Below are 27,183 nucleotides of genomic sequence, written 5' to 3' on the forward strand. Positions count from 1 at the left end.
AGATGTGCCTACACCATTTTCCTTTTAGGTCTGCAGGCGACAAGATTCAGATTGTAGTGCTTTATGAAATGGCAAAGAAAGGTTACTTTTGTTTGCACAGGTCAGACAAAGTCTAAATACAGACTGTCTGGACTGACATGACCTACTTGTGGACGTGACCTCCTCTGCTACATACATATACTATACACAGATCATCCATAACATTAAAGCCATCCTTGTCCATTTTATCAGCTCCACCATATAGCTGCACTTTGTAGTCCTACAATTACAGACTGTAGTCCATCTGTTTCTCTGATACTTTGTTAGCCCCCTTTCACCCTGTTCTTCAATGATCAGGACCCCCAAAGGATCTCCACAGGGGCGTTAGTGTGTGTTGTGCTGGTATGAGTGGATCAGACACAGCAGTGCTGTGACACTGAGGTGTTCAAAAACACCAGCAACGCTGCCATGTCTGATGTACTCAAACCAGCACAACACACACTAATGCCCCTGTGGTGGTCCTTTGGGCGTCCTGACCATTGAAGAACAAACCACTGTGGTGGTCTCAGTGTTACCGCAGTGCTGAGAATGATCCACCACCCAAATAGTACCTGCTCTGTGGGGGTCCTGACCATTGAATAACCGAGTGAAAGGGGGCTAAGAAAGTATGCAGAGAAACAGATGGACTAGAGTCTGTAATTGTAGAACTGAAAAGCACATCTATATAGTCAGTAGAGCTGATAAAATGGACAATGAGTTTAGAAACAAGGAGGTGATTTTAATGTCATGTCTGATCTGTGTGTACACTTTTTGAGGTTCAGTGTTTTGTGTCAATGTTAACGATAACAGTTTATGATAAATGGCGTGTAATGACTCTGATTGGCCTTTGTGTAATGTCCAGTCCTCTTGCTTTAGGAAGAGAGCAAACTCTAAAATGGCTCTTAAGTGCTTTATTGCACAATTACGTCCACAGGTTACAACACGTCGGCAATATTGTAATAAATTACGTCACAATATGCTTCTCTGAGTGCACTGTCGGTACTCATATCATTAAAAAAACAGACCTAGGACAATTATAGAGAGCCTGTAAAAAACAATCGATGAATAATAACTGCATCAATTGCATAGTAACAAGGAACTATTTGGACATCAGTCCATTAGTCCATTTATTTTTAACTGTTTGATATTTCCTTCTATTCTTTTTTAAATTGTTTATTTTTACAATGCCATATCCATCCATGACCTAAGTGCACTCACAGCCGTACACCGCTGCTTTGTAAATGTGGCATTATTGTTTTCCTGGGACATTTTGTTTATTTTAAAATGTTAGCAAACTTCAGAAAAAGCAATATATTGTTGTACATATTCAGACGCACACTGTATATATAAAATGAATTGTATAGTAATATAGTTTTGCTATATCGCCCACCATTGAGTCTCAAGTAATGCAAATGTTCCTGGCTTTGGTAGAGACAGTGAGAAAGCAGGAGAATGGAACACTCAAAACGACTTGACTGGTGGAAGCAGGTAAACCTCAACTTTAGTCACTGGTCCCTTGAATCAATCCTTGGGTTCCAGAAGACAATCTGCCCCAGCCATGAATGTTTCTACTGAGCCAGACATGCCATTCCAACAACTCCTCAATCTTTAGCTCAGCATCATTGTCCTCCTCAGGGCTCTTGGTGTCGTTTGTTTTCCACGGTATGAATGTCTAAACAAATACAAGCAAGGCAGTAAATTCAATTATGTAAGATAGAATGTAATAAATACAGGGAAAGTGAATAAACTATTAAACAAATCTATTTTAAACTTGGATCTTTAGCAATACACCGTAAACTGAATTCGTCTGACCAGAATAGGAATCATATGAGCACTCTGGTGCTTTTACTGAGCAGCAGTGCAGCCCCTGAAATCTCTGAGGCAGTAAAATGATAGGAAGAAGAAGAGGATCCCCTTCTTCAGCGTTCTGTTTATAGAACATCAACACAGAGGGAGGGCATCAAATCGGAAAGCCTGAATTTCTGTCTTCTCTTTAGGCTTCTGGCTAAATCTGTATGGGGAAAGAGCAATGTTGTTTCTACAGATTCCAACTCACTTAACAAAAAGACAAGATAATGGATGCTTTACTGAGAAAAGGCTGAGGAGAAGATGGAGGCAGACAGATAAATTATACATAGAATTTCAAAAAGAGGGACAAAGCAATGCTAGCGAGCCATGATGACGATATTAATTAAAACAACAAAGCACTCTGCAATTTTACGTCTGTATTGGAGCTCACACAGCTCCTATGAGAGCAGAGGCAACTGATGCTACACTGGGTCACTAAATTAGAGGAGTATTTGTTGTAATATGCTATGCTGAAGAAGAACCCAGTAAAACCTATATATAGGAAGAGATTGTAAATGCTTCATCAGCAGCACCTGAATATGTTATTAGCCCTCTTGTTCCCAAATAAATAGAGCTGGGACGATTTCCAGGTTTAATGATAAGAAACTCAGTAATACTTATACTGTTTTAGAATGTAATCATTCCGCTAACCCTGTGCAATTACTGTCATTTTGGTGGAAGTCATGGTGGGAGTAAACAGCTTCTGCTACAGTCTTCCTGCAAGCACATGCCAGGAGAACACATGTTTACATAATTATAAACTGTAAACAGTACAGTGCTGGTGGTTATATTATTTATTTAAATTGCATTAGATTTTTTGTTATAAATACAAAACAGTAAAGCCTAAGAATATAACCTGTATTAAACTTGATTCAGTGTTTATTTCTATTTTGAAAGGCCCCATGCAGACACAGGGAGAACATGACAACTCCACATAAAAAGGACCCTGGTCGCCCGGCTGGGGAATCGAACCCAGGCCCTTCCTGCTGTGAAGCGCCACTGTACCGCCCAGTACAGTTAAAAAGGCTACTTTTGATATTCTGCATTTAAAGCTGAGATACGTAAATGAGCCCTGATCTGATTGGCTGTATGTCCACGTGTTGGTTTTCATGACATCACGTAAACAGGCAATCAAAAATAGTTTTTATAGCTTCCGGTCCATCGATGGACTGTATGGACTGAGGAGTAAATGGTACATTTTGAAACTTTACCAGTGTTTCTGGCATTTCAAAAAAAGTGTGGAAGTTTTGGTTTTCCCTCATTTGGGTCCCTTAACCATACTGTGACAATACCAAAAGTTGGTCACCAGTATGAAGACATTGATCGACTGTGTTTGACTGACAGACATTACTCTGTGTTTCTACACTTAGTTACTGGAAGATGGCCATATGCTCTTAACAATCTTCCTCAGCTAAATGAAGTTCAGTTTCCAGAGGCCCAGAGCTTCTGCATCTACTTCTAACTGAGGTTTGTTTGGACTCGTTAGCCTCTCTCCCTGACTGACAGGAAATCTCTTTAAAGAGCAGTGAGGATTCAACTGATCCATTTTCTCAGTTTCTCACTGACGTGCTCCCTTTCTCCTTTCCTTTCCTCTCCTCACTGGGCCAGGGTAATGTGTATTGATGGACTCTTCAGCATGTCAATATGAAGAGGATCTGAGTGGGAGGATGGGGCGCAGAGATGGAGCAAAGCTGAAATGGGGATTAACACGATCCTTCTGCATTGATTGGATGAAGGGGGAACCTCCGTCTCCTTCTATGCCTCACTGGGTCATAGGGAAAGACTCCTCACTGAAAGCAAAATTCTTGGGAGAGATTGCCTGGGTTTTCTAGATTGACCCCTATTTCTTTGCTGTGATCACATTTCCCTCTGGAAGAACAATGTATGTCTGCTGACCTTAAAGCAGAGACGATGTCCGCTCACCTTGTGTAACCTTGGCTTTCTTACATTTGATTTATAGCACTCGTTACTCATGGGAAAAGAACTCTTTCAACATATTCATATTCAGTTTATCTGAAGCACTTCAAAATGCCCTTAGGCAGAAGGGGTTAGCCATCATACTCTTGAGCCCGGCTGAGTGTGTAGATAGTGACAGTGTCTTCTCTACTGAGCTATACATACAGCAGGAGCAGAGTCGTAATTCAAAAGGAAGACGGTGGGAGGAGGTTCTGAAACACAATTACAGTTTGGCTGAAACTGAAAGCAGAATAATTTACAGAAAAATTAGCATGCACTTTTAAATAAAACAGTCACTGAGGGTTTTTTTATTTATTTATTTTCTTTAGGTTTCTGGCTAGGTCTGTATGGGAAACGGGGATTGCTACTAACATTTCATTTATTCCAGTTTTCTTCAGTTTTGCTGGCAGAAGGTGCATCTATTGCTTCATTTCAGTCAATTTCTGTTGTATCTGTGTAGCAGGACTTACAACAGACCTTGTCACAAAGCAGCTGTATAGTGCCACTGCATGTTCTCTTCACACCCCTCTGCTTCCCTACCTCCATTTCTGTTTGTCCTGGGGTGACAGACAAGCTGGTATCAGCCATAGGCACCTGCTCACCCCCTGCTCCTCCATTAATCCCTCCTTTTATCGTTCCTTCATCCACTGCTCCCTTGTTTCCATTCCTTCTCTCCTCTTCACTGTCCATAGTACAGAGAGCTAATGCTTTCCTCACTACATCTTATTGCTAGTAAACAAACCTTGTTTTTTCATGCTTATTTCACAGTTTTAGGTCAGAAGTCTTTTTCTTTTTCTTCCACACAGTAACAGCGGTACAGTGCACCTCATTTCATCAAAATGTAAAAGTGCCACATCTTCTATGTGAAGGAAAACCCCAGAGTCTTGTTCAGCAGCAAAGGTGTGCATCTCTGGTCATTTTACGTGTGTTGTAACAGAGTGCCACAATGTTAGCTGTACCAATATTATGACCGGGAAATCGACAGTGGTTCTCAATTGATTTCGCTTTCTTTTGTTTGATATGCTTGCACAGAACCATTAGACGCAGGTGGAGTGTTGTTAGAAGAGTTTGGCAATTTAACTAGCATTTCTGCTGAAGCGGGAACTGAGAATTGAGAAGCAATTGACATGAGAGATTGAGAAGCTTGATGTTTACAGGAAGTAGCAGCTTGCGAACGTTCCTGTAAATCAATTCACCTCGCCCTCCAATTCTCTCTCTCTCCCTACCCCTTCCTCCCTCAGGAAGAAAGACGTGATAATGATCCTGCCTTACGTTCTCTCTAATGATGACAGCGCAGAGGTGTCATCAAGGAAATTTGCCATTGTGCAATGTATAAACCAAATTCAGTCATTACCACACCTCTTCAGCTCCCAATTATACTTTCATTCATGCTGCCTTCATGAGTCCTTATCCTTTCTTTGAACCAAACCAAACGAGTGCCAATTTGTGCTGCTTATGAATTCCTGATTACGCCTCCTCTTCCAGTTCCACCTTCAGTCTTCCTGCAAATTTCTGCATATTTTTGATAAGCTTTTGCATTACTCTTTCTGGCTATTCCCAGGACTACTTTCCCTCACCAGTTTGCTTGTTATTTTGTACATCTTTACCTTTGGAGAGCATACCTTTCTTCTCAAAACACAGACACTTTCATTCTAGTTATGCTTCCAGTTAGGCAAGCATTGGACTTGGCCTTTGACTTTATAAAAACACCTGTGTGCATGTGAACTACCCAAACAATAATGTAGCAACTAGTAAACATCTATTTTAATATAATTCTATATTCTTTCTTTTCCTAAGTGATTGGCACTGAACATAACTATGTAGTTATATGTATTTATATGTATTACAGTCTAAAAATAACATCTACCCATTTTCTTTCTAAAAAAATATTTCTATCTATCCAGCCCACAGTACCCCACACAGTGTCATTAATTCTTTCTCTATTGAATTTGCACATGACAAATGTTTAAGGATATTGCAGACAATGGGTGCTTCTGTCTTACAGGGACATAAGCATTAAGATTAGTGTCATTAATAAAGGCATGGAAAAAATGACACTGTCATATTGACTTTGCCATTTTAGAACTATAACACAATGTGTAAAAATGACTCCACTTTGAGAGTCTTAAGCTCTGTTTCAACTGGATTTGTTTTACCCAAAATGTACTATAATTTAAGTGATTACTGTCAAAATGCATGATTTTAACCCAGCATGTAGTTTTAAGCCTGACATGAATGGTCTTCTGTAATCCTCAGAACCTGGGACCCTCTCAGTAAAAGCAGTCAGGATAAAATTACCCTTTTGGAAATATAAATGCAAATTTGCTAAGAGGCGTATCTGTGCATAATATTATTGTTATTAGGTGTGGAACGTGTTGCAAAATCCTGACATACGTGTCCAGGCTATGATGTTTCTATCTGGGCTACCTGTAGTAATTCAGGGACATTACACAAACACTTTATCCCATAGGACCAATAAAATCCTTTCTTGATTACATTACATTTACCTCTGTTAAAACTCAGCTCAAATAGTGCTTAGAGAAGCAGTTGAAGTCCCTTCTTATTTAGTGTGATGGTCGTAGTTCCTCAACTCATGGACCATAGCTAGACCATAGCTAGACCACAGTAAGTCAGGGGCTTTACTTAGGTCATATTAACCCAGCCTCCTAACTCTCAAGTGGTGTAGAGGTGTTACAAATGCTGTCCTCCAGCAGCTCATCCTCACTCAGGCTGATGTGAAGGCAGGTCTCGTTAACAGGTGAAGAAAATGGAAGCGTGTGCTCATAGCTGTTGGGCGTGGTCAGGTGGGGCGGAGTACCAGTGAAGGGGCGGTCTTCCGGTAAACTGCTGCAGGTACTAGAGGTTGACAGGAGGGCAGAGCTGCGGTCCTCAAATGGGTCCTCTCCAGGCTGCGGGGACGTGAGGGACTTGTTGTCAGAGCGGACACCAGAATCCTCACTGACCGAACATGAGGCGCTCCCACCATTGCTGAGGGAGTAGAATTCGCCGGGGGAAATGGTACAGGAAGTGATGTCTGGGAAGGAGGAGCCGTTGGCCTCCGAGCCTGGAGAAAAAGTTCTATTTGGTCGCTTTCTGTTGATGGGTGGAGGGGGTGGGTCTAGCTTAGGAATGATTTGCTTGAACCTGTGGGGAAACAGAAAAGCAATTTTGGGCAGAATGAGAACCTCAAACAAATCCTCAAGAGACTAAGTAACATAAAATGCTAAGAACAATGAATGTGGAAACGCTAAAGCAGTAAATAGGATGATTGTGTTAGGGTGGTCTGTGGACTCACAACTGCTGCCGAAAACAAGCTCTTTAGCTATAACTCTCAGGCTGTTCCAGTTCTCAGCTGTATTGTTGTGCATGTATATGTGAGAGCTTGTGTGTGTACACTTATCTCTCTCCCACAGTTCCCCTGGTGGGTGAAAGAAGGAGGAATATGAGAAAGTGAGAGTGAGAAAGGGAGAGCAGTGAGAATAAGAGAAGAGAGGGGGCTACAGTTTTAGGTTCTGATTGTCGCTCTACTAAAAATGCAGATGCAGAATGCAATGCAGGCACTTGGCATGAGAGAGTACATAAACACAAATGCAATATCCTACCACACAAAACTTGAACACTACAATTCCCATGCAGATACTCAAGCAAATGCAATTATACATCGTAGCTGAAAAAGCAGTGATACTATGACATTCAGTTCTCTCTCTCTGTTCTTTTCCCTCTTTCTCAATGCCACTTCCTGCCTTTCTCTCATTCTGTCTCTCTTCTTCATTAGCATAACACTGGAGTCAGCAATCCTGTTCTGTGGCATACACAACAGTCTCCCCCACACCTCTGCGAAGAGGCTTCCATCTCTTTCTCTCTCTCTCTCTCTCTTCTCTATGTGCACAAAATGTTTGTCTTCTCCGTTCAATAAATGACAGCCGCCATAAATAACACATTTCAGGCAATCCTTGACATTTAAAGTATCTGCTCAACTTCATGCACTGTATGTGGTCTTACATGCACATTATCAGCCCTTTGAATGTAATAATTCCTGAAAGATTTCAGCTTTACTTGGTTTATTAACTTTCCTGTTTCACAGACTACACTGAACATTTTTTGAAGCCCTGTACAAATCTTTAATGTCTGTAATTTATATACGTCTGACTGTAATAATGACCTCCTGTAATTTGGAGTTCCTTTAGTAACAGTGGTCCTGTTAAAATTGTTCTCAAGCTAAAGGAATAACAAAGCCTGGCAATAAACATGAACATGCACCATTCTGTCACTGTTATTGAGTGTTCCAGCTGGTGTGTAACATCTCTCTCTAGACTAACCTTCACCTGGCCTAACTGTGGTAATTTGGGGAAACTATGCCATACAAATTGGTCAGTCAAATCCCTTAGAATTTACACTACACACTGCTGATAAAATAAAAAAAAAATGCTTTTCTATATACAGTGCTCTGCTGAGTAGGTCAGTGAAAAGATTATATGGGTTGCTGATATTTCAAGTATGGATAAAGGATGAAGGGAGAACACCGGCTGGGTTTTGCTGAGGTTAAAGAGCTGGACTGTGTGTAGAGATGCATTATACACATCTCCAGCCACTCTAGCTGCTCCCTGAGGGAGACTGAGAGACAGGGCAAGAGAGAGAGATGAAGAGAGAGACACAGTTACAAAGAGAGACACTGAGAGTGAAAGAGAGCTGTAGAGGCAAAGACAGAATAAAAGAGTGGTACATATGAAGAGAAAGACAGATAGAAAAGAACGGCAGAGGAAGTAGAGCTGCATAATATGAACACAATACTGTTACTGTTGCACTACTCTTTATATTAATACACATCAGTATATTGCTGCTGTTTGGAACAAAACCTCTTATCTCAAAAATAGTAACTTTACAGGAAAAGGAAAAAACATACTCTTCACTCTTAATGTAAGTGGAACCAGAATTTTTGGCCGTTTCTTTTGGTTCGTTCATCATGAAATCTATACACAATTTTAAGGACAACAGGTCATTTCAAATTATGTCAAAAACTGAATAATGGAGATACAAGGTTTTGTTCCAACAGCTGTAATATATTAATCCTTAATGTGGTATAGTTAAAGATTCACTTTTGTTGAGTCACGTAACTGATTAACTCAAACACCTAAAGACTGTCGGTTATCGGACAGGATGCCAAGAACACACAATATGATGTGATTGATTAGAAGGTCATTTACACATTTGTAGTTCATTTGCATCAGTAGTGCAAAGGCTGGTGCTGTAATAATGATAAAAAAGATGAAATGAGAAAAAAGGTTTCAAAGAAGCCTTGAAGCTGAATTCCATTTTCTTTACTTCTACGAACGAAGTAATTCAGAGTGTTTTGAAATGTTTCATTCTCGAGAAATTTACCAAGATACTGTATAATTGTTCAAAGCAGTAGCAATAGGAACCAGACGTCTAAAGTGCTTAACGCTTCTAAAAGCTACATATCGCAGTTATTACACAAAATACTTATCAATAATCTGCCTCATGCCTGAGACAACGGTTTACGGTAGTTTTGGGATGATTTTCGCCTGAAACATCATTTTAAACATCTATTCATGGTGAACTGGTACATGTAGGGCATTAAAGGTAAAGTAGTACTCCAAGTACACTTCTCAGATTAAGCACTATTTTACCATTTTCAGCATTACATATGAAACTAGAAGATACATGTAGGTTCGCTGGTCATTTGGGATAATAAATAAAGCTAGATCAGAGTGTAGACACTGTAGACACTCCCTGTCACCACCACTGTAAAGATCAATACATATGACATTCAAATGAAAACATATAGAATAATTTCACATTTTAATGATTTAATTAAGCAGAAAGCTAAACTTGGTGGAATACCCCTTGAATAGAAAGACAGACAGAAATAGAAAGGTAAAGAGAAGAGAGAAAGGAGAGATACAGGGAGATGAAGAATCAGAGCAGCATATGCAAACAGAATTGACAGCGATAGGAGACGAGAGGAAAAGACAGAAAGAACGAGAGAAACAGAAAGGAAGGCAGAGGATATAAGTAGTGGGAGAGATGAAGAGAAAAGCATAGAAAGAGGGGAAGAAAGAATGGCAGAGGGAAAGAAAATAGAAAGAGAGATAGGAGAGAGTGAGTGAGCCTGGGGTGTTTTTGTTTGATGGTGTGTGTGTGTGTGTGTGTGTGTGAGTGTGCTTCAAGCGGGTTTCAAAATCCTTTCACTCTCTGGCAATATTTACCAGCGGGAGGACACATGCATGCGCGCACACACTTCTCAGTTCATTAATCAAATACATTGCAGCTTTGATAAGACAAGCCTTCTCCATCACCCCTCACACAGACACAGAGCACATCAACACTGTACTGGTCATATTGTCACATCAGAATGGCAGCAATCTGATTCCTTATGTGCACTTTCTTGCCATCATGACACCCACCACCCCAACACACACACATTGTGCCCATTCATGCTCTATTAGCATGCTAATGTGACTTAAAAGACGGTCTTAATTATACTCACAGAAGGTTGGAAAAGCGGAGAGAGGGGACAAGAGGGGTGAAGAGGCAATATATGGAGATAGGAAAGCAAGATATTTAGGAGGTTTTAAAAGTGCTTGAGAAATGAGTCAAATGAGAAAGGGAGAGAACAAAAGGATGATATGGGAAGAAAAAAAATATGGGTGTTATAGGAGGAAGAGAATGAGCAGAAGGGGAGGCTCTTCACAGGTGCACCTGAACAGAAAGAAACAAATATAAGAACTCCCTCTCCTTCCTCTCTCTTTCTCTACTTTTAAAATCAATGGTGAGTTCCATTTGAACTATTTTGCTGTTCAAGTATTTGCATTTTTCAACAAATAGTTGAGCAAATATTTCTTATTGTTATGAATAAAAAACAAAGCACAGAAAGTTTACGTTTATAGAGCACTTATTTCTAGCAGCACTAGCAGCATCTGACTGGTTGGGTAGCACAACTGTGATAAAAAGAATAGGGATTCATCAAGACCTTTTTTTACAGGCCGAGTATATGTTTTTTAATACTTGCCGATATCAATCCTGTACAGACAAAGCCTACAATTGATATATTCACACTGTGTGAATCCACTGGGTCCGACAGACAGCGTACGTGTAACACAGCACTTACAGACAGCTTTATCTATGGACAAGTATTAATAAAGCTGTTTCATTCAACAAAAAACATGCTGCACACCAAGTACTGAGCAAACAAACTGAGAAACTGTGACAGCAGCTTTGCTAACTTGTGCCACATTGTGCACTGAAACTAACTGGTGAAGTATATGGGTAGGACAATATAGTCTCTACAGTCTATTTTAGAAATACTATTTAAAAAATCCTTGTATCAACATACTTTGCAGTTCTATTTAGTCAAATAAACTTCGGATGCACAAATCTTGACTTTTTCAGCATTTTCCTTTCAAATGAGTTGTAAAATTATGAAAATATAAATACTACTAAAATATAAGATAATATAATAATCATATTTATGGCATTTGGCAAAAACTCTTATGCGACTTACAATTTTACATTTTATACAGGTAGGCAAAGGCAGTGTTAGGAGTCTTGCCTGAGGACTGTTAATGGTATAGAGGAGAAGGCAGAGGTGTTACCCGCAACACTACACCAACCGCTGTATGTAATAGATAATTTATCAATATTTTATATTCCCTATATTTCTCACTTATATGAAATCTATTAGTTAATGTTAAAAAAAGAAGATCGAATCTGCAGTGAACCCTGTTAATGACAAAAACAAAATCTTGATTTAAGCCACATGTCTTCAAATCTGGTCCTCTTTTTTCTACTCACTGGTTGTTAACTGAACTACTGGTGTAAATGATTGGCCACATAGTGTCATATAGCTGCTGTTGGAAGAAAACCCTTTAAGTATGAAAGAGCATAATTCACTTTTAATGTAAGTCAATGGAACCAGACTTCACTCCACGTCATTTTGGGCCACTTCTTTGGGTCCACTCATCATGAAATGTACATACAGTGTAAAGGGCAATAGGCATTTTAATTATGCCAAAAACTGAAAAATGACAAAAATGGATATTATAAATAAATAATGGATATGGAAGTTTTGTTCCGACAGCAGCAATATGTAACTAAGAATACCAAATGCGGGACCAGAGACTGGAGATCTGGATTTGAAGACCTCTGATGTAAGCTGCGGAAATCAAAAATGCAGATGCACAGAGTTACAGCAAGTATCATATTATAACCACATCTAGGCACCCGAATCAAAAATAAATTGAATCCCAAGCCTAGTCTTTATGTAATCCAACAAGAGTACATTATTAGGTCAACATAATGCATTTTTAAAAGGGTTGCACTGATATGTGATGTGTAGGCCCATTGCCCATATTTTCATGTACGTATCTACTGATGCCAATATTTAAACATTTATAAAATGTAGAAATTGGGACTATATCCATCTAGATTAGCAGTATGAAGGAATATATCATTTATTTCTGAAGAGTTACAAATATGGTACAATGAGCAGAACAGAAGCGCATGCACAGAGCAACAATGTGAAACTGCAGTATGTGGGAGTGAGGCTGGAATACACACACGAACACACATGCTGAGAAGCCGGGTCTCGCAGAGCTGAAGTCTGTCACATCTTAATTCAGCAGAGGCTGAGTCAGGAGAGAGTGAGGAGGGAGGAATGGAACAAAGAAGAACAGAAAGATGCATGATGGAAGGAAAGCAGGGGGCTATAGCTCAGAGCAAAACAGAGGCAGAGAGAACGATGGGGGATAAATAAACGGTGACAGGACAAAGAGAGTGAAAAGACACCAAGCAGGGAAGTTTCACTCAAGGAGAACATAGAAAGAATGTGTGTGTTAAGTTTTAGAACCTTGGCAATGCATGAAGAGTGAGCAAGCGGATGGAGAGAGACTGAGAAAAAGAAAGACAGATGCACACACGAAACCCACACTGCTCAAATATAAAAAGACAGGCAGTATACATCCCACAATCAAACACAGCACCTGATGCTATTGCCTGATTCTACAGTAAATCAAGCTTATTTACTTTTGGCATACAAATGCAAATTATGGCAAGTTCTTTGATGGATAAGCCAGTGTCATTAGTGAGCATTTACTCATTAACTGGCAAGCCTAAAATCAATTAGATCACCTAACAAAAACGGACATGTCTCAAAGTGAAGGCTGCAATCAGAGTAGAAGAGACCCTGCTAGCCCTGGTACCTGACTTGTCTTCAGTGTTTGTTCATGCAATTAGAGATAGCCTGAACAGGCTGAACCGACATGTTACAGCTTATTGATGTATGTAAATGTGATGTATGTAAATCTTAAGTTTTACATTTAATTTCAAAGTCTGGTGCTATAGCATCTCACTATTTATGGTTGTTTTGTGCTTTAGTTTTTTGCTATGCATGAAGGACTGTGGGGGACCAAAGGTCTTTGTGTTTATCGGCCACATTTCAACGATTTGATAAAACAGGACAGCCGCTGGTGATGTAATGGCTGAGATGGCTATTATCAATCATAAAATCTGATTAGTTGAGCCATGTTCAAAACCATTCCTTGTACAGACTGCATAACAGTCCTAGACCATATTAGACATATTCTATATAAGAGCTATGCTTATGATTATATAGTAAAACCTAAAAAGTTGGAATATACAGTCATGGGATACTGAAATTTCTATATTCTTAAGTCCTCAGGTTATCATTACCACTCATTATTAGCCCAGGTTAAAACCAACAAAACTTTTTAGAGTTAGCTTTGGCTCAATGTACCCCACTAACTCTTGAAAGCTATCGCCGTTTACCATTACTTGTCTATAATTTTGCACACCCACGTGTGATTCCTTACACTGCCATGCATCACACTTTTTCCTGGAGAACATGGATGAAATTGTTGTAACTAATGTTTTCTGGAAAAGCTGTCCTAAATACCACTAATTGTAGCCATGTGTGTCATTTTTTGTAGGCCTGTTTGGTGGAACCATTTAGCTACTGCACATTCAGGCATACAATTCAAAAAGGTTCCTTAACTTCAATGACAAACCTGCCAATTGAAATAGGAATTGTTTATTGGAAATGAATTTAAAAATTAAATAAGCCTTTATTTATTTATTTATTACATTAATGTTTATTTATGTGTGTGTGTGTGTGTGTGCTCATGCATGTGGGTGTGCCATGAGAGACATTTCATGTTGTTCTTGGTACAGTATGAGTCACTGGCAAGTCTTGCTTTGAGAGTGCAGGCGTATGCGTGTGTGTGTGTGTGTGAGAGAGAGAGAGAGAGACACTGTGTGTTTAGAAATCCAGTTATAAACAGCCCAGAGTTGACAGACTTAAGAGCTTTCTTAATGTTTATAATGTTTCTAGTGTTTATGAGAAACATCTGGGTGTTTGTCAGACTATGCTGCATACTTGGCAAAACTTTTTCCATCATTTCAGCTTATTTTTCATTTGTATTTACAAGTGTTGCATGGATGCTCTCCCATTTTACCTTCAGTATCACTATGCACAATTTTTCTGTGGTCCATGGGTCACACAGCAATCAAAGAATACACTGTGGAACATGAGTTTACCACAGTGTTTTATTTCTATAGGACTGTTATGCCATCATGTTCCAATCAGCACATCCAGTACTGTGCAAAAGGCACCCAAGATACATTTTCAAAATCTATTTATTTGTGTAGTCTGTGTTTATTTGCTGAGAAAAGTGTTAATATTTGAATAAACAAAATATTATATAACAGAATATTAATTAATAATATATATAGTGATTTTCTGGATGTTAGTGTATTTGTTTTTTAAAACCATTTTAAACCTCTCCTCGAGGAAGCCCAGTATTATATGTAGTTAAAAAGCAACTCCAGGTTTGACCAATCAGTGCTTCGTTAAATTGTGCTCATGATGTAATTGATGATATTAACAAGTCTCTGTGGTGGCTGTGAAGATGTCAAGGAAAATATGGAGCCAAGACATTCTTGTTACTTTTTTTTTTGTTTTTATGATTATTTGATATTTATTTGTGATAAACTCACTGCTGAGGTAAATTGTTTCCTAAAACCTTCGAACAGTACTGTGAGTGTTCTCAAAATAAAATGTAATAAATCGATATATCAAACATAGGCAAGTGTCTTTTGTCCAAGCACAGTCCTTGGAGTGGTTTAGCATGGGAAAAGTGCATAGCTGAGCAGAGCAATGGGAACTGGCAGATAAAATTACCTTAAAAATGACTTTCAAGGGCTCATATCATGGCAAATGTCCTTGCTTTTTAAACATGTAAATGTGTTTAATATTTCAAAATGTACCATTCACTCCCCAGTCCATATGGCCCTTTGAATTTAAAGCTGGAGAAAAAAAAACAGTTTCGAATTTTGTTTTTTGTGATGTCATAAAAAACACTATATGTATAGATATCCACCTACAGCAGTTAAACAGACCCACTCATGTTGATGTTAAGACTGTTACTTTGTTACTTTTTTGAATGAGATACAGTACAGGACAGCCCATCAAAACAGATAATTTGCATATGTATAGGCATAGTAATTCTAAGGGATAAAGAGAGATTGGACATGTCATGCCCTTAAATAAAGACCCCCCCCCCCTCCACAAAAAATAAAGTGGGCTTCGGGTGAAAAAATAATATTAAATGAAGAATGTAAAAAAAATGAATTAGGTGGACTAGTTGAAAGTCTGTTTCATGTCAACAAGTAAAAAATAGTCTGTGGTAATTGACAAAATGTGGAATGAAACTATGTGGCACATAGAGACTACAAAATGCTAAAACAGTCCTTTTAAGCCATATGAAAGTAAAAACAATGCATGATGTATATCATATGTGTTGTGCAAAAGGATGCAAATCTATTTAAAGTGAGTTTTATTTAAAGTGTGCATATGTAAGGTGGTTGTTGTTGTCAGAAAATACAAAGGGAAATGACTATTTACAGAATTCTAAGAAAGTCCCATCTCCCTCAGTCATTGCTGCTCCATCAATCAGATTTTTAGCTCAAACTACCTGGTAGCATCTATAACACTAACACTAACAGACTAACAAGCTCACTGGTGCAATGGAAAAATCTGAAGCACACTGATGAATACATTCAAAACACTATCATTCAAAACTACACTGATTATACAAGATGTTCAGCGCAGACACACATTTGAGAACTGATAAAATGGAATAGCAACTGGAGCTGGAGCTAAGAAAACTAACTAGTGAGCTAACTGATCTTAACTTTTTTGTAAGTTTATTGATTTTCTGTCATGTTTATGACTTTTAGCAAATACAGTAATCCAGATAAAGCTCAGTTTAGCTTACAACCAAAATAAATCTTACTGTTAACAGTTTTACTGTTGAGCTGTGACTGATATCTTCCACATAATTTAATTAAAAACTTGATCAGCGTCAGGAATGAAACACAAAACGCCACAGTCCAGATGATCCTGATCAGATGTGTTACGCGTGTTCCTCAGTAACATCTTCCCACAATTTCTTCGTCTGATAATTAATACTAATTTACTGCCAGTGGCGTTCTCAATGCAGGTTTGTTCTGAGAATTGTATGTTTTGCTTGATGGAAGAAGGAACGGTTAGAGAGGGTTGTGATTGTCCAAAAGACAAGTTTATCTTAATTTTTGTTAACGGTCAATTGTCCTCGCTGTGTCTGGGGAATCAAACAGCTACCACACCAGCGTTGCTTAAAAACTCTGCTTTACACGTACATTTACTTCCCTAATTACTGCTACACACTAAATATTGATCCCTGAAGGAAAAACAAGAAAGCTAATAACTAATCAAGCCAATGAAACATCTTGTCAGGCTCAAGAAAGGGGGCAGTCTGGTGCGAGTATGTTTGTGAGAACCTAAAAACAGAGTAGGTGGTACTGTGGGTTCCGTCTCTGTAATACAATTAATCCTCAGAACCTGACACAGGTCAAAATTTCCATTACCTATTACATCAAACCCCCACTCTCTCTCTCACACAGACACACACATCTATTTATATTATGGTCAAACAGAAGGGGAGGACACTCCATTGGTTTCTTACAGACTTTCATTAGTTTTGTTTGCATTTCTGCAAAGCAATATCCATCTCTACATGTCTGCTGGCTGAGTAGAAAGATGGATACAGAGAAAAATAGGACGGCAGGAGTTGAAGAGTGTGATAACGAAAAGGTGAAAACAACATTATCTAAGGCAAGGGGATGATGAGAGCAGCCAAAACTGAACAACACATTGTTATAACTAACCTTAGAGAATGATGTTTTCATTTAATCACAAACACCATTTTGTAGGTTTACAGTGACTGAGTGTAGCCCATCAGTAGTTGCTCAATTTATCAGCCCCCTCTACCATAATCATTAAAGGAAAGAGACCACCATAGTGCTGATACAGACATTACACACTGAATCAAATGTCGACCCAGTGTATTATCCTTTGATTGTAAACTTGGAGACTATTGCAAACATCCTTGGAAAATGAGTCATAGTTCTGTAAGCTGTGGCCAGCCTGATGCACACAAGCCTAAAACTTGCTCTCCTTTTTTTCTCTTCTCAGTCTTTGCCTCTTTTTATCTTGCGTTTGTTTTGACCTGCTCTGCTCCACAAGCCTGTGCTTTTATTTTGTGCAGATGGAGGGGCTCAAGTTTCAGAAAGCTGAGCTGCAATTGGTTATGAATCAGTTTGGTAGGAAGTGGTTAACATTTACACACACATTCATTCTCAGTCTGCTCATGTACACAGGGTGTGCGTCTCATTTAAACCTAAATCTAAACCTTGGAAAGAAATTAGACAGCCGCCATTAAAGAACAAACAAACATATACATACATAAAAGAATAAATACAAAGCAATCTGCCATCGCACTTTACATATGTCTTTCATTCACTCTTCTTTCTCATGTTTTTGTTTATCTCAACTAGACATCCCTCTCTCTGCCAAAACATCTGTTCTCCCTCTTTCTCCTTGTCCACCCCTGTTTTTGTGCAGTGTCAAGTTTACTTTTTCTTCTAGTTCTCAGCTTGAAGTACCCACTGGCTTGTGAATAGTTGTTTGTTGTAAGCATGTTGCTATAGAGACTGTTGAATACGCTTCCCGGACAAATAAGCGAAGAGTGCTTATGAATAAGTTTGCATGTGCATGAGGGGAAATGTTGTGTACCGTTTGTCCAGCGCAGATGAATTCATCCTAGTGATGTCACTCTTCGCACTGTCCAATCCCTGCTCACATCCTGCATCTGCTGGCTTGCCATTGGCTGTGGCTGTGAGGGGTCTGCCCAGTTTGAGCAGGTTGAGGTAAGACTCGGCACAGTCCGCTGTAGGGCTGATCGGGAGACAGTTTTCTGTCTCTCCCGCTGGCGTGGAGGTCATGGGCTGGTCTGAGCTGGGTGTGTAGCGGTTCTTCAGATTGAGTGAGAGAGAGCAGGTGGAAACACCTCTCCATGGTGACTCTTCATCTGGTGGATGGAAAAGATTTGCGATGACTCATTTAAAAACTAAAAGTTTAAGTGATGTAAAAGCATTTTCTTTTATTTGCGTTATTTTAAACTGTAGTTTGCTTAAGTGAACACTGCACAATTGTTAAACTACCATTCAATAAATGTCAAACCATCTATGTAACAAGTGCTAAATGTTAAACAGTGCAGCAAACTAGGAGAGAGGAGCGGGTTAGCATTACTGTATCTAGCCTGATAACAGCTCTGTTCACCAAAGAACATGTATAATTCTGTCTAACTAAAGTACCGACAAGCAAGCTCAGATGATGAACTTGCATGACGTTTGAATCTGTAAATGATGGACTAAGGTAACGTTAGATTAGCAAGCACACTACAGACCCAAACAGTGCCACACAGAAAGCTAAAATCAAAACCGTTTTGTGGTGTTTGGGGCTGTAGCTTATCTGGCTAAACATGCTATACACCACAGCACAAGACTGGTTGCTAAATTAAGCTAAAACAACAACTGCGTGACAACCATCTGAGAGCACAAAATCAAGTGATTGTTGTTAGAGTGAAATTGAATGTGTTCTGTGGTGTGTGTGTGTTGCTTTAATCTGTTGCTGAGATGCTATCACATTTTTTTTTTTTAATAGATTTTTCTGGTTCTGAATTTTTTCTTTTTTTATCACTGCCACCAATCAGTAAGCTCCCACATGATGAATCTGTCAGCCTCTGTAAAATATTACATAGCTACATATTTGTATAGGGCTTGGGAATGATCATTCTGACACATTAGCAGGGTTTATTCTTTGTTTACATGCTGCAGATACAAAGTCTGAAAGCTTAGAGTGATAGCTGTTTTTACTGTGATAAAAGAAAAGGGAGTGTGCAACTCCAGGGAGATCCCAAACAACTATATAATGATTGAAATTAGCCTAATTGATAATCTGCATCCACATAAATTCCCAAATAATGAGTGGAGCAGCTAATGATCTTCATATGCTAATGTTACCTCCTCTTCCATTCATATACTTTACCCTAGATAGTGTGGGGGGCTCATGTGCCTTTTACGTTGAGTAATTCAGAAAAAGCCCATTTACATTTTAGAAATGTTTATTCCTCACAGCCCGTGACCCTGAGGGAGAAGAGGCTTAGAAAACGGATGGATGGATATTCCTCATAGCCACTGGCAGATTTAACTGAGTTTACTTACTAACAGGTATTTCACTTGGCCACTGCTGATTTAACCCATTTCTGCAGGTTTAACATGCTTCACTCAGCCATCTTTGATTTCACTCAGTTACTATATTTCCTTGGCCTATTCTACTGTAGAGCAAACACTCCTGACTGGCTAGTTAGTACTACTACTGTACAATACTAACCTCACAAAAATGAAAGCTAGATCACACGTGGCTTAGAAGAGGCAGTCAATCTAAAGTGTCACAGCATAATTTCACCTCTGACCTTTTAGTTGCATAAACAGCATGCATTGAAAGGTAAATTGTCAGCTTTGTTTAATAGTAGTAGCGGTATCACTATATAATGTCACTTCATCATGAAGCAGGAAATGGCTGCTTTTTTTTTCGTTTCACCTTATATGCAGCAGTAGAGTGTTGGCTGATTCCAAACATAAATCCACTAAATGATGCTGAAAGATTTTTTCCATGAGATCTATAGGATTACTGCATAAAATGAGTAAAGTGAATAAAATGATCATGTTTAGTTAAATATGTTGATTTTCATTTAAGATTTAAAATGACAGTTTGGCCCATTAAAAAGGAAATAATGTTATTTACGTTGCAAGTATAGCTAATATACTAGTATAGCTAATAAAAGTGTGCACAGTTTTGCTGAAAGAAAAAGCATGTTACATGTTTTTGCCATTTTCTTGACATCAAACAAAAAAAGGCTCAAGGCTCAAAGCAGGCTCACAGCTGTCGATATAGAAAGTAAATCAAACGTAATTGTAATTCGCTGTGTAGTTCACTCTGTAATTACATTTGAATACTAGAGCAAAACAATAGTAATAATGCTTGATATCTAAGGGTTGAAAAACAAACACTCTTATGCCTAAATGGAATTAGGAAACACAAAATATTTATTCTCCAAAAGTCAAGTGAGACACACACACACACACACACACACACACACAGAGTCTCAGTGTTTGGCAGCATGCCCAGTGTTGATGCACTAGTGGACTCTGTGTAACGAATTAGTGGAGACAGCCTCCATAACACCATTACATCCCAGCCAAAAAAATGATGTGTCAGACGTGTATGTGTGGACTCACATCTGTGAGTGTAATTCAATCTAATCTCTCTCCGTCTCTCTCACTTACTCAATATCTCACTGTTGAGATCTTAAACACAAACAGAATGTTGAACATTCTCCTTATTTTGGTCAGGTGAGCTGACTGTACTCTGCACTCTGGGTTTGTGCTTGTCCCAAACACTCAACAAGATACAGAAAGACAAAAGGGGTGGATAGGCAGAACTGTATGCTGTGATACCTACTTAATGTTCTCTCTGATGTGTGTAGAGGCCCATTTCAATGATGCCCTTCTCTTGACATAGCAAATGTACTTAAAGCATCAGAATAGAATTTGACAGCTGCGGTTCTGAGATAAGCACACAAACACACTCTTATATGTATGTATGCGCTTACATGTACGTATATATATATATATATATATATATATATATATATATATATATATATATGTGTGTGTGTGTGTGTGTGTGTGTGTGTGTGTGTGTGTGTATATATATATATATATATATATATATATATATATATATATATATATATATATATATATATATATATATGCAGGGGTGATAGTGGGAAAAATTCCTGAGCCTGAACTTTTTTTCTCTGATCGGGAGGTGAGCAGGGTGGGGGTGCTATGTATGCGACACACTTAACACATAACATGTTGGCCCCTGGGCGCAGATATACGTCTATGTATAACCCTGATCTTCATTACTGTCAAAGAATTTTTGCTTTTGAATTAGTCCCTTCAATGATAGATTGTGTTGAATTTTGTTGAAATACATGAACAACATTCAGACATGAGATAAACAAACCCAATATAAGCCTATATTTCAGAAGCTTGTGCAGATTACCAGAACTCTTGGGACTAGCAGGCCTGTTCAGGAATCCATACCTGTTTTTAACTAGTCACATACCTTATTGCTTCTATAGCATAGGAGACTACAGATACTACAGCCATACCAAGAACGGTCAGCAGGTGGCAATAACAATACTCCAAAGTAAACTAGGAATTGATTAGTAGCCTAACCATTGACTAAATGACATGAACAAAGACACATTCATTTCTTTTAAAAATATAATAGCAAACTATGCAGCATTTATTTTAAATATTTTGAAACAGTTACAGTGCAACAAACTCATAAATAATACTACCACCCTAAAATTACTATTCAGTTCAATTTTCCCCTTAATATAGGCTTAATATAGATGTGTTCCATGGCTGAGTTTATACGTTTCACGCTGACAGTGGAAAAAAATTTGCACGTGTATTTCCTGGGATTTCCTACTGAATCTATCAATTCGTTTGGTCAAAGCAAGTCCCGCCCCGCCCTGTTTCTGACTGGCTTAATGGCTAGTAGGCTAGGCCTTGGTGTTGGTTACAGTGAAACCTGCGCATGTCAGATCAAGAGAAGCGTCAGATCCTATGGTCAGATCACTAGGCCAGGGGTCGGCAACCCGCGGCTCTTTGATCCCTCTGATGCGGCTCAGACTTAAAAAATGTTCGGGCGGAATATGACAAACGTCCGGTATTTAGTTTCGGTTCGCTTGACTGACATGTCGGCGCCAAAAAGGTTGCAGACCCCTGCACTAGGCGAACCTTTTTTTTTTCTTCTTGCAGACACGTCGGTATGTCGGAATTCCGGCGTGGCGCCTGAAAACTATCAGGCCTGTATATGTGTATGTATGTATGTATGTACAGTGTGTGTATGTATGTATGTATGTATGTATGTATGTATGTATATGTATATACATACATACATACACACACACACACACACACTGTACCCACAAAAGTAGTAAAACAAATTTTGGCACTGCAAATGTCCTTATACCCATGTACTTCCCCACTATTACCATATTAGAAAATTCTGGAAAAACTTTCATATAGCTAATAACATAAGTGTGTTCGTCTTACACTGTGTAGTGCCGTTGACTCTGGACTCCAGTTCACTAATGTGTTTGACCAGCAGTGCGATGTGTTGCAGTAGGTCTCGATTCTGCAGAAGCAGTTGGTGGGTCCTGGCCTGAGCCTCCATCCTTGCAGCAGTCTCTGCTGCCATCTGGTCTTTCAGGAGCTGCACCTACAGAGGGCACACAATGGGGCAAGTGTGGGGATTAGAGCTGGCCTATAAGGGTTAGAGCACTTCTCTGCATGCTACAGATTCAATGTTGCACTCTTGTGCGATTCAAAAGGGGATGAATGCTGCTGAAGATCAATTTCAGTGGACCAACCCCACCCCACCCCCCCACAAATATGCATCCAGTTTATGAAGCCCCTAGACGTATTTCTACAGCATAAGGGTAATGAATAAAACATGACATTCTTTTTTTTTTATGATGTCAGTTTTGTCCCTTTGAAATCGACTGCTTCAAATAGATCACACTGTTATGGAAAAAAAAAATGTATTGCTTCCCAGTGTGTCGTGACATTTGGACGATTGCGGGAGGGTGTGTTTGTGTGTGTGTGTTTGTGTGTGTGTGTGTTGCGTGCGGGTGTGTAGTACATATTATGAATATTTGACAGTAACAGTTTCCATGCACCATAATGGAGCAGTGGGTCACTGGTGCCAAATCTCAGCAGGCACTTGGTTTGAGAGCAAATTCTGTTATTCCTCCTCAAGAGCAAACACTGCATTTATGACCATAATCATAACGTCAATGTGCATTACACCAAACAAGGCAAGACGAGACAGACCAGTTATGCTGAGAGACGTTTTCCCAACCTTATCACATTACAGACCACACAGCTTTCTTTCTTCTCCTTTTTTAAATTCTTACAAAGGCATAATTCTTTATCAAATTCATGCAGTTTAATCTGCAAACCATAAAGGCTTTTTGATAAAGATTTTGGAAAATATGTACAATATTAATAATAATAGTGTTTGTGTTTATTTAGTATCAATATTGAGTAAAAGCACTCCCTAGTGGTATTACAGTGAGTGATGCTCTGGCATTAGGTTGTTGGTACACTGGGGAGATTGAGTACTGTTTTATTTGGGTTGGAGCAATAGGACAATCATCAGGGTGAATTCTCTGGGTCAAATCTGATCACAGAAATGAGTGGAAGTGGCATGTATACTAAAAGAACGGTTAGTGTGTGAGAGGGAGACTGTCATGCCTTACCTGTGCCACAGCAACCTGTGCTTGCTGTTGCTGCTGTAGTAACTGCTGCTGTAGTAACTGCAGGTGGTGGTGGGTAGCCAGTGGAGTGAGAGATGGTGAGCAAGGGCTGCTGGGAGACAGAGTGTAGAGAGACACACCCTCCAAGTCCTACAAAGAGAAAGGTATTAGATGGCCTGTTATTAACCACAAAAAAATTGGCCTTAAAAAGTACTTGGTACTTTCAATTGCACAAGTTAATTTTGTTTAGAAACAAAGCAGACAAATTCAAGACTGTCATTTTTTACCTTTTGTCAAAGGATTCAGTTTTCCCTCTAAAACCTTTGTACAATTCTGAATTCATGTAGTATCAATAAACACAAGGCCACCAACACTACTGTAGAAAAACAGCCCTAGACTTTGACGTTTCCACTACTGTACTTTACAGTACCCTAAGTGCTGGTCTGGTTTCTCACATTCTCACATCTCACAAACAATGTGATGTAAACCCTAAGTGATGGCAATTTATATGAACCCTACATACATCAGTTCAAATAGTAACATTTTTGCATTACATTTACGTTAATGCACAGCTTCACAATCACAAGTTATACTGCACATGAAAAAGGAAGAAAGATGTAATAGGCTAAGTTAACAAACATGAATGAAAGTGGTTAGTGGTCAACACAATTACTGAGCCACTCAAAGCAGAACAGAGAACAGGCTCACAGCTCAAAGGTTCAAAAGAATTCTCACACAAGAACAGCAAAAAGCCAAAAGTCTTCAGAAGCATATCATGTAAGAATAGCTACTGATTGCTCGTCATGCTGTTTAAACATGAAAATTCTAACCCCTGCACCTTGAAAGAGATCATTAAAGTGAAGTGCTCACACACAAAAGACACCCATACCCACACACATTCGGAGAAACTCATTTTTTCTAAGTAGCTTTAGCCTGACTGCTTAGTTTGGTGATGAGGCTGAGACACGTCTCTGGGGATTGGAACCAAAAAAATGCAGCTTCCCATTTCCAGTACACCACTTTCTAGAGAATTAGCGTAATGATTTTTCCCCTGTGCCTGACGGTACACCTGACAAAAACCGAAGTCGTTTATTCTACACAAACATAACTACTGTGGGTGGATGCTAGCTAAAAACAGTGCACATACAAGGGATAAATGGACACAAGGCTACAAAGAGATAAGCTACCATAAAACATTAAAAAAATCTTCACACAGCATAATCCGGAGAGCCCAAAACAGATGACCAGTGGCGTTAGCCCAAATAGCAGGCACTTTCAACCATATTTAGAAAAACAAATCTGTCTAGCAGCAAAAGAAATTGCCCGTTAGAACTACAATAGCATGATTTATTCATATTACATACTTCAGTCCTGCTCAATTGCAAGAAACTACAAATATGGGTAGATGTGCAGGCTTTTTATGTTGTAATTATTACAAGACTGCTGGAGAGGTGTGTTCTACACAATGGACAGCTGCTTTTGCAATCTTCTGTTCAAGACTTGTCAGAGACTTTTTATAAACTCTAACTTATTATATGATTATATGTGTCTAACGTGGTTAATCCCATCAACCACCGCTGGCTATGTTTGTTTCCCAGACTAGGAGGTTTACTGATAAGATAGAAGTCACAGGAAAGGCCGGTTCTGATTTATAGTGGCCCCAAAACAGATTTTGCCTTTAGATTTTGGATTTAACCACTTGAACACTGGTAAAATACAATACATACAATTATATTAGTTTCAGGGAAAAAACACTTTGAACAGCACATCAAACTAAAGATGAACTCTCTAGAAAGCCTGGAGCCAGCCTCCAGCCATCAAGTGCCTTTGCACACTTTTGAGTTCATGGTCTTATCTATGAACTCTGAAGCATATAAAGGCATTTTTGATGCAAACCTGCACAAGCCAAACCCAGCAGATGCTTTTTGAAAGAAGATCTTTTGAAAGAATTGCATCCTTGGAATGGTCCGTTTAAAATATATGGCACTTGGTTTGACATTTTGTTTCCCAACATGCTTAACTTAAGTATGGCAGAAATGTCCAAATACATTTTGGGCTCAGTGTATGTGAAGGAAGGCACCTGATGTAAACGAAATTAATATTTCACCTCATACCTTTTAGCTTGAAAACAGTTTCTCAAGAGTCTCAAATGAACTTCTTGTTTATTATGTCTTTTCTGTGACACTTCCTATGTATTATAGCTGTGCTTTGTACTACTAAAAGTGCCAGAGACTGCAGCACAGTGCTTCTCATTCAGTGTACGACAGTCTTTACCTGGTTCCAGCAGTATTTCTATGGACTACATGGATAAGAACCTGACCAAAATGTAAACTATGGTTTGTTTTCTACCCCTGTTGGCATGAAGTTCAGACAGCTCATGTTTCTTTAAATATGAGAATGTATAGCATTAGGGAGAAGCTAAATTGCTTATAAAAAATCCTAATTTACTATGCAGTTTTCTAAAATGTTCATGCCTATTTAAATATTCTGATTCAACCCTATAGATGGCATAATTCTGCTTTTTCCAAATAGTGACATTGAGACCTTGAGTATCTGTCAATAACAATCCAATATTTTGTTTTCTTTAAAATTATTATTATTAATTTTTAATTAGCACATTTCATCTAAGATAAGCATCTAAAAGTTGGCTATAATGCTCAGTGTTTTCAAACACTCTACTTTGGTGTTACTACTACACTGTCCTTCATTGTTATTGTACTTTTTTGAGTGCCAAATGCAAATGTTTGAGCTTTTTAATGATCTCATTGAAATTCCTAAACAATGCTAGGGCACGAAAAAACAAATATAATGGAAGGAATAAAAATGTGACATTTACACACAAAAAAGACTCAAGAATGGGATAAGACTAACTGTAACAATATAGGTTTCTATAAAAAGTGTGAATAAGTTTGAACATCAACATTTAGACAAATACCTCAGTACTTCGGTTTACTAAATTAACTTGTAAGCATAATGCAAAACAGAGTTTACCTTGGTTTAATGACATAATATGGCACTGAATGATGAAAGCACATGACACTTTAAAAAAATGCTGAAAAATTGGTCCGGATATCAACAACTTGCATTCTAAGACTCTTAGAAATAGTTACAATGCTGCCCAAGGAGGCTTCTGCTGAAATCATTAGAAAAAAGAAAAACATAGAGAGTGGTGAGAAAAGGATCAAATTACATATATTTGAAGGTGACAATTAAGTTCCTGTTAATTGTTTATTTTATTTATTCTGTATAAAGTCTCATGACTGAAATGCCACACTGCTGTTTTTAACTTATGAAAGGCGATTTAGATAAATTTCGATATAGTCAATCATAAAATATTTCTTTCCAACTTTCTTTCCTTAACTCAATGTGAACTACGCAAGATAAACTCACATTTATCAAGTTACCAAAAAGCCTTTTAAATTTATTCCTAAAAGCTTCATTCAGATCCCCTTTACCCTAAAACATCACTTCCACATCTCCTCTAAAATTCTCCTGACATTTGCAGTTAAATGTGACTGCCTAATGCTTAATAATCTCACAT

At 38.6% G+C, this 27,183-nt stretch overlaps 1 protein-coding gene across 3 annotated transcripts in view; it reads right to left on the reverse strand.

Moving 5' to 3' along the window:
• Positions 1–753: 753 nt before the first annotated feature.
• Positions 754–27,183, reverse strand: part of si:dkey-34e4.1 (carboxyl-terminal PDZ ligand of neuronal nitric oxide synthase protein) — a 68,183-nt gene continuing 41,753 nt past the window's right edge. Inside the window, exons 8-13 of one of the 3 annotated variants that reach the window (XR_005129524.1) lie at positions 23,646–23,792; positions 22,438–22,603; positions 17,972–18,266; positions 10,331–10,542; positions 7,118–7,240; positions 6,857–6,966 (exon numbers count right to left, since the gene is read on the reverse strand). Coding sequence is in view for 1 of the 3 variants with exons in the window: in XM_017698844.2 (XP_017554333.1) it covers positions 6,489–6,966; positions 17,972–18,266; positions 22,438–22,603; positions 23,646–23,792 (1,086 nt within the window). In the remaining 2 variants the exon portion in view is untranslated. Of the gene's footprint in view, positions 6,967–7,117; positions 7,241–10,330; positions 10,543–17,971; positions 18,267–22,437; positions 22,604–23,645; positions 23,793–27,183 lie in introns of all 3 variants that reach the window. The other 2 variants (XR_005129523.1, XM_017698844.2) reach the window with 2 other exon arrangements.

This window comes from Pygocentrus nattereri, chromosome 23 (assembly GCF_015220715.1).
Source record: "Pygocentrus nattereri isolate fPygNat1 chromosome 23, fPygNat1.pri, whole genome shotgun sequence".
Lineage (NCBI taxonomy): Eukaryota > Metazoa > Chordata > Actinopteri > Characiformes > Serrasalmidae > Pygocentrus > Pygocentrus nattereri.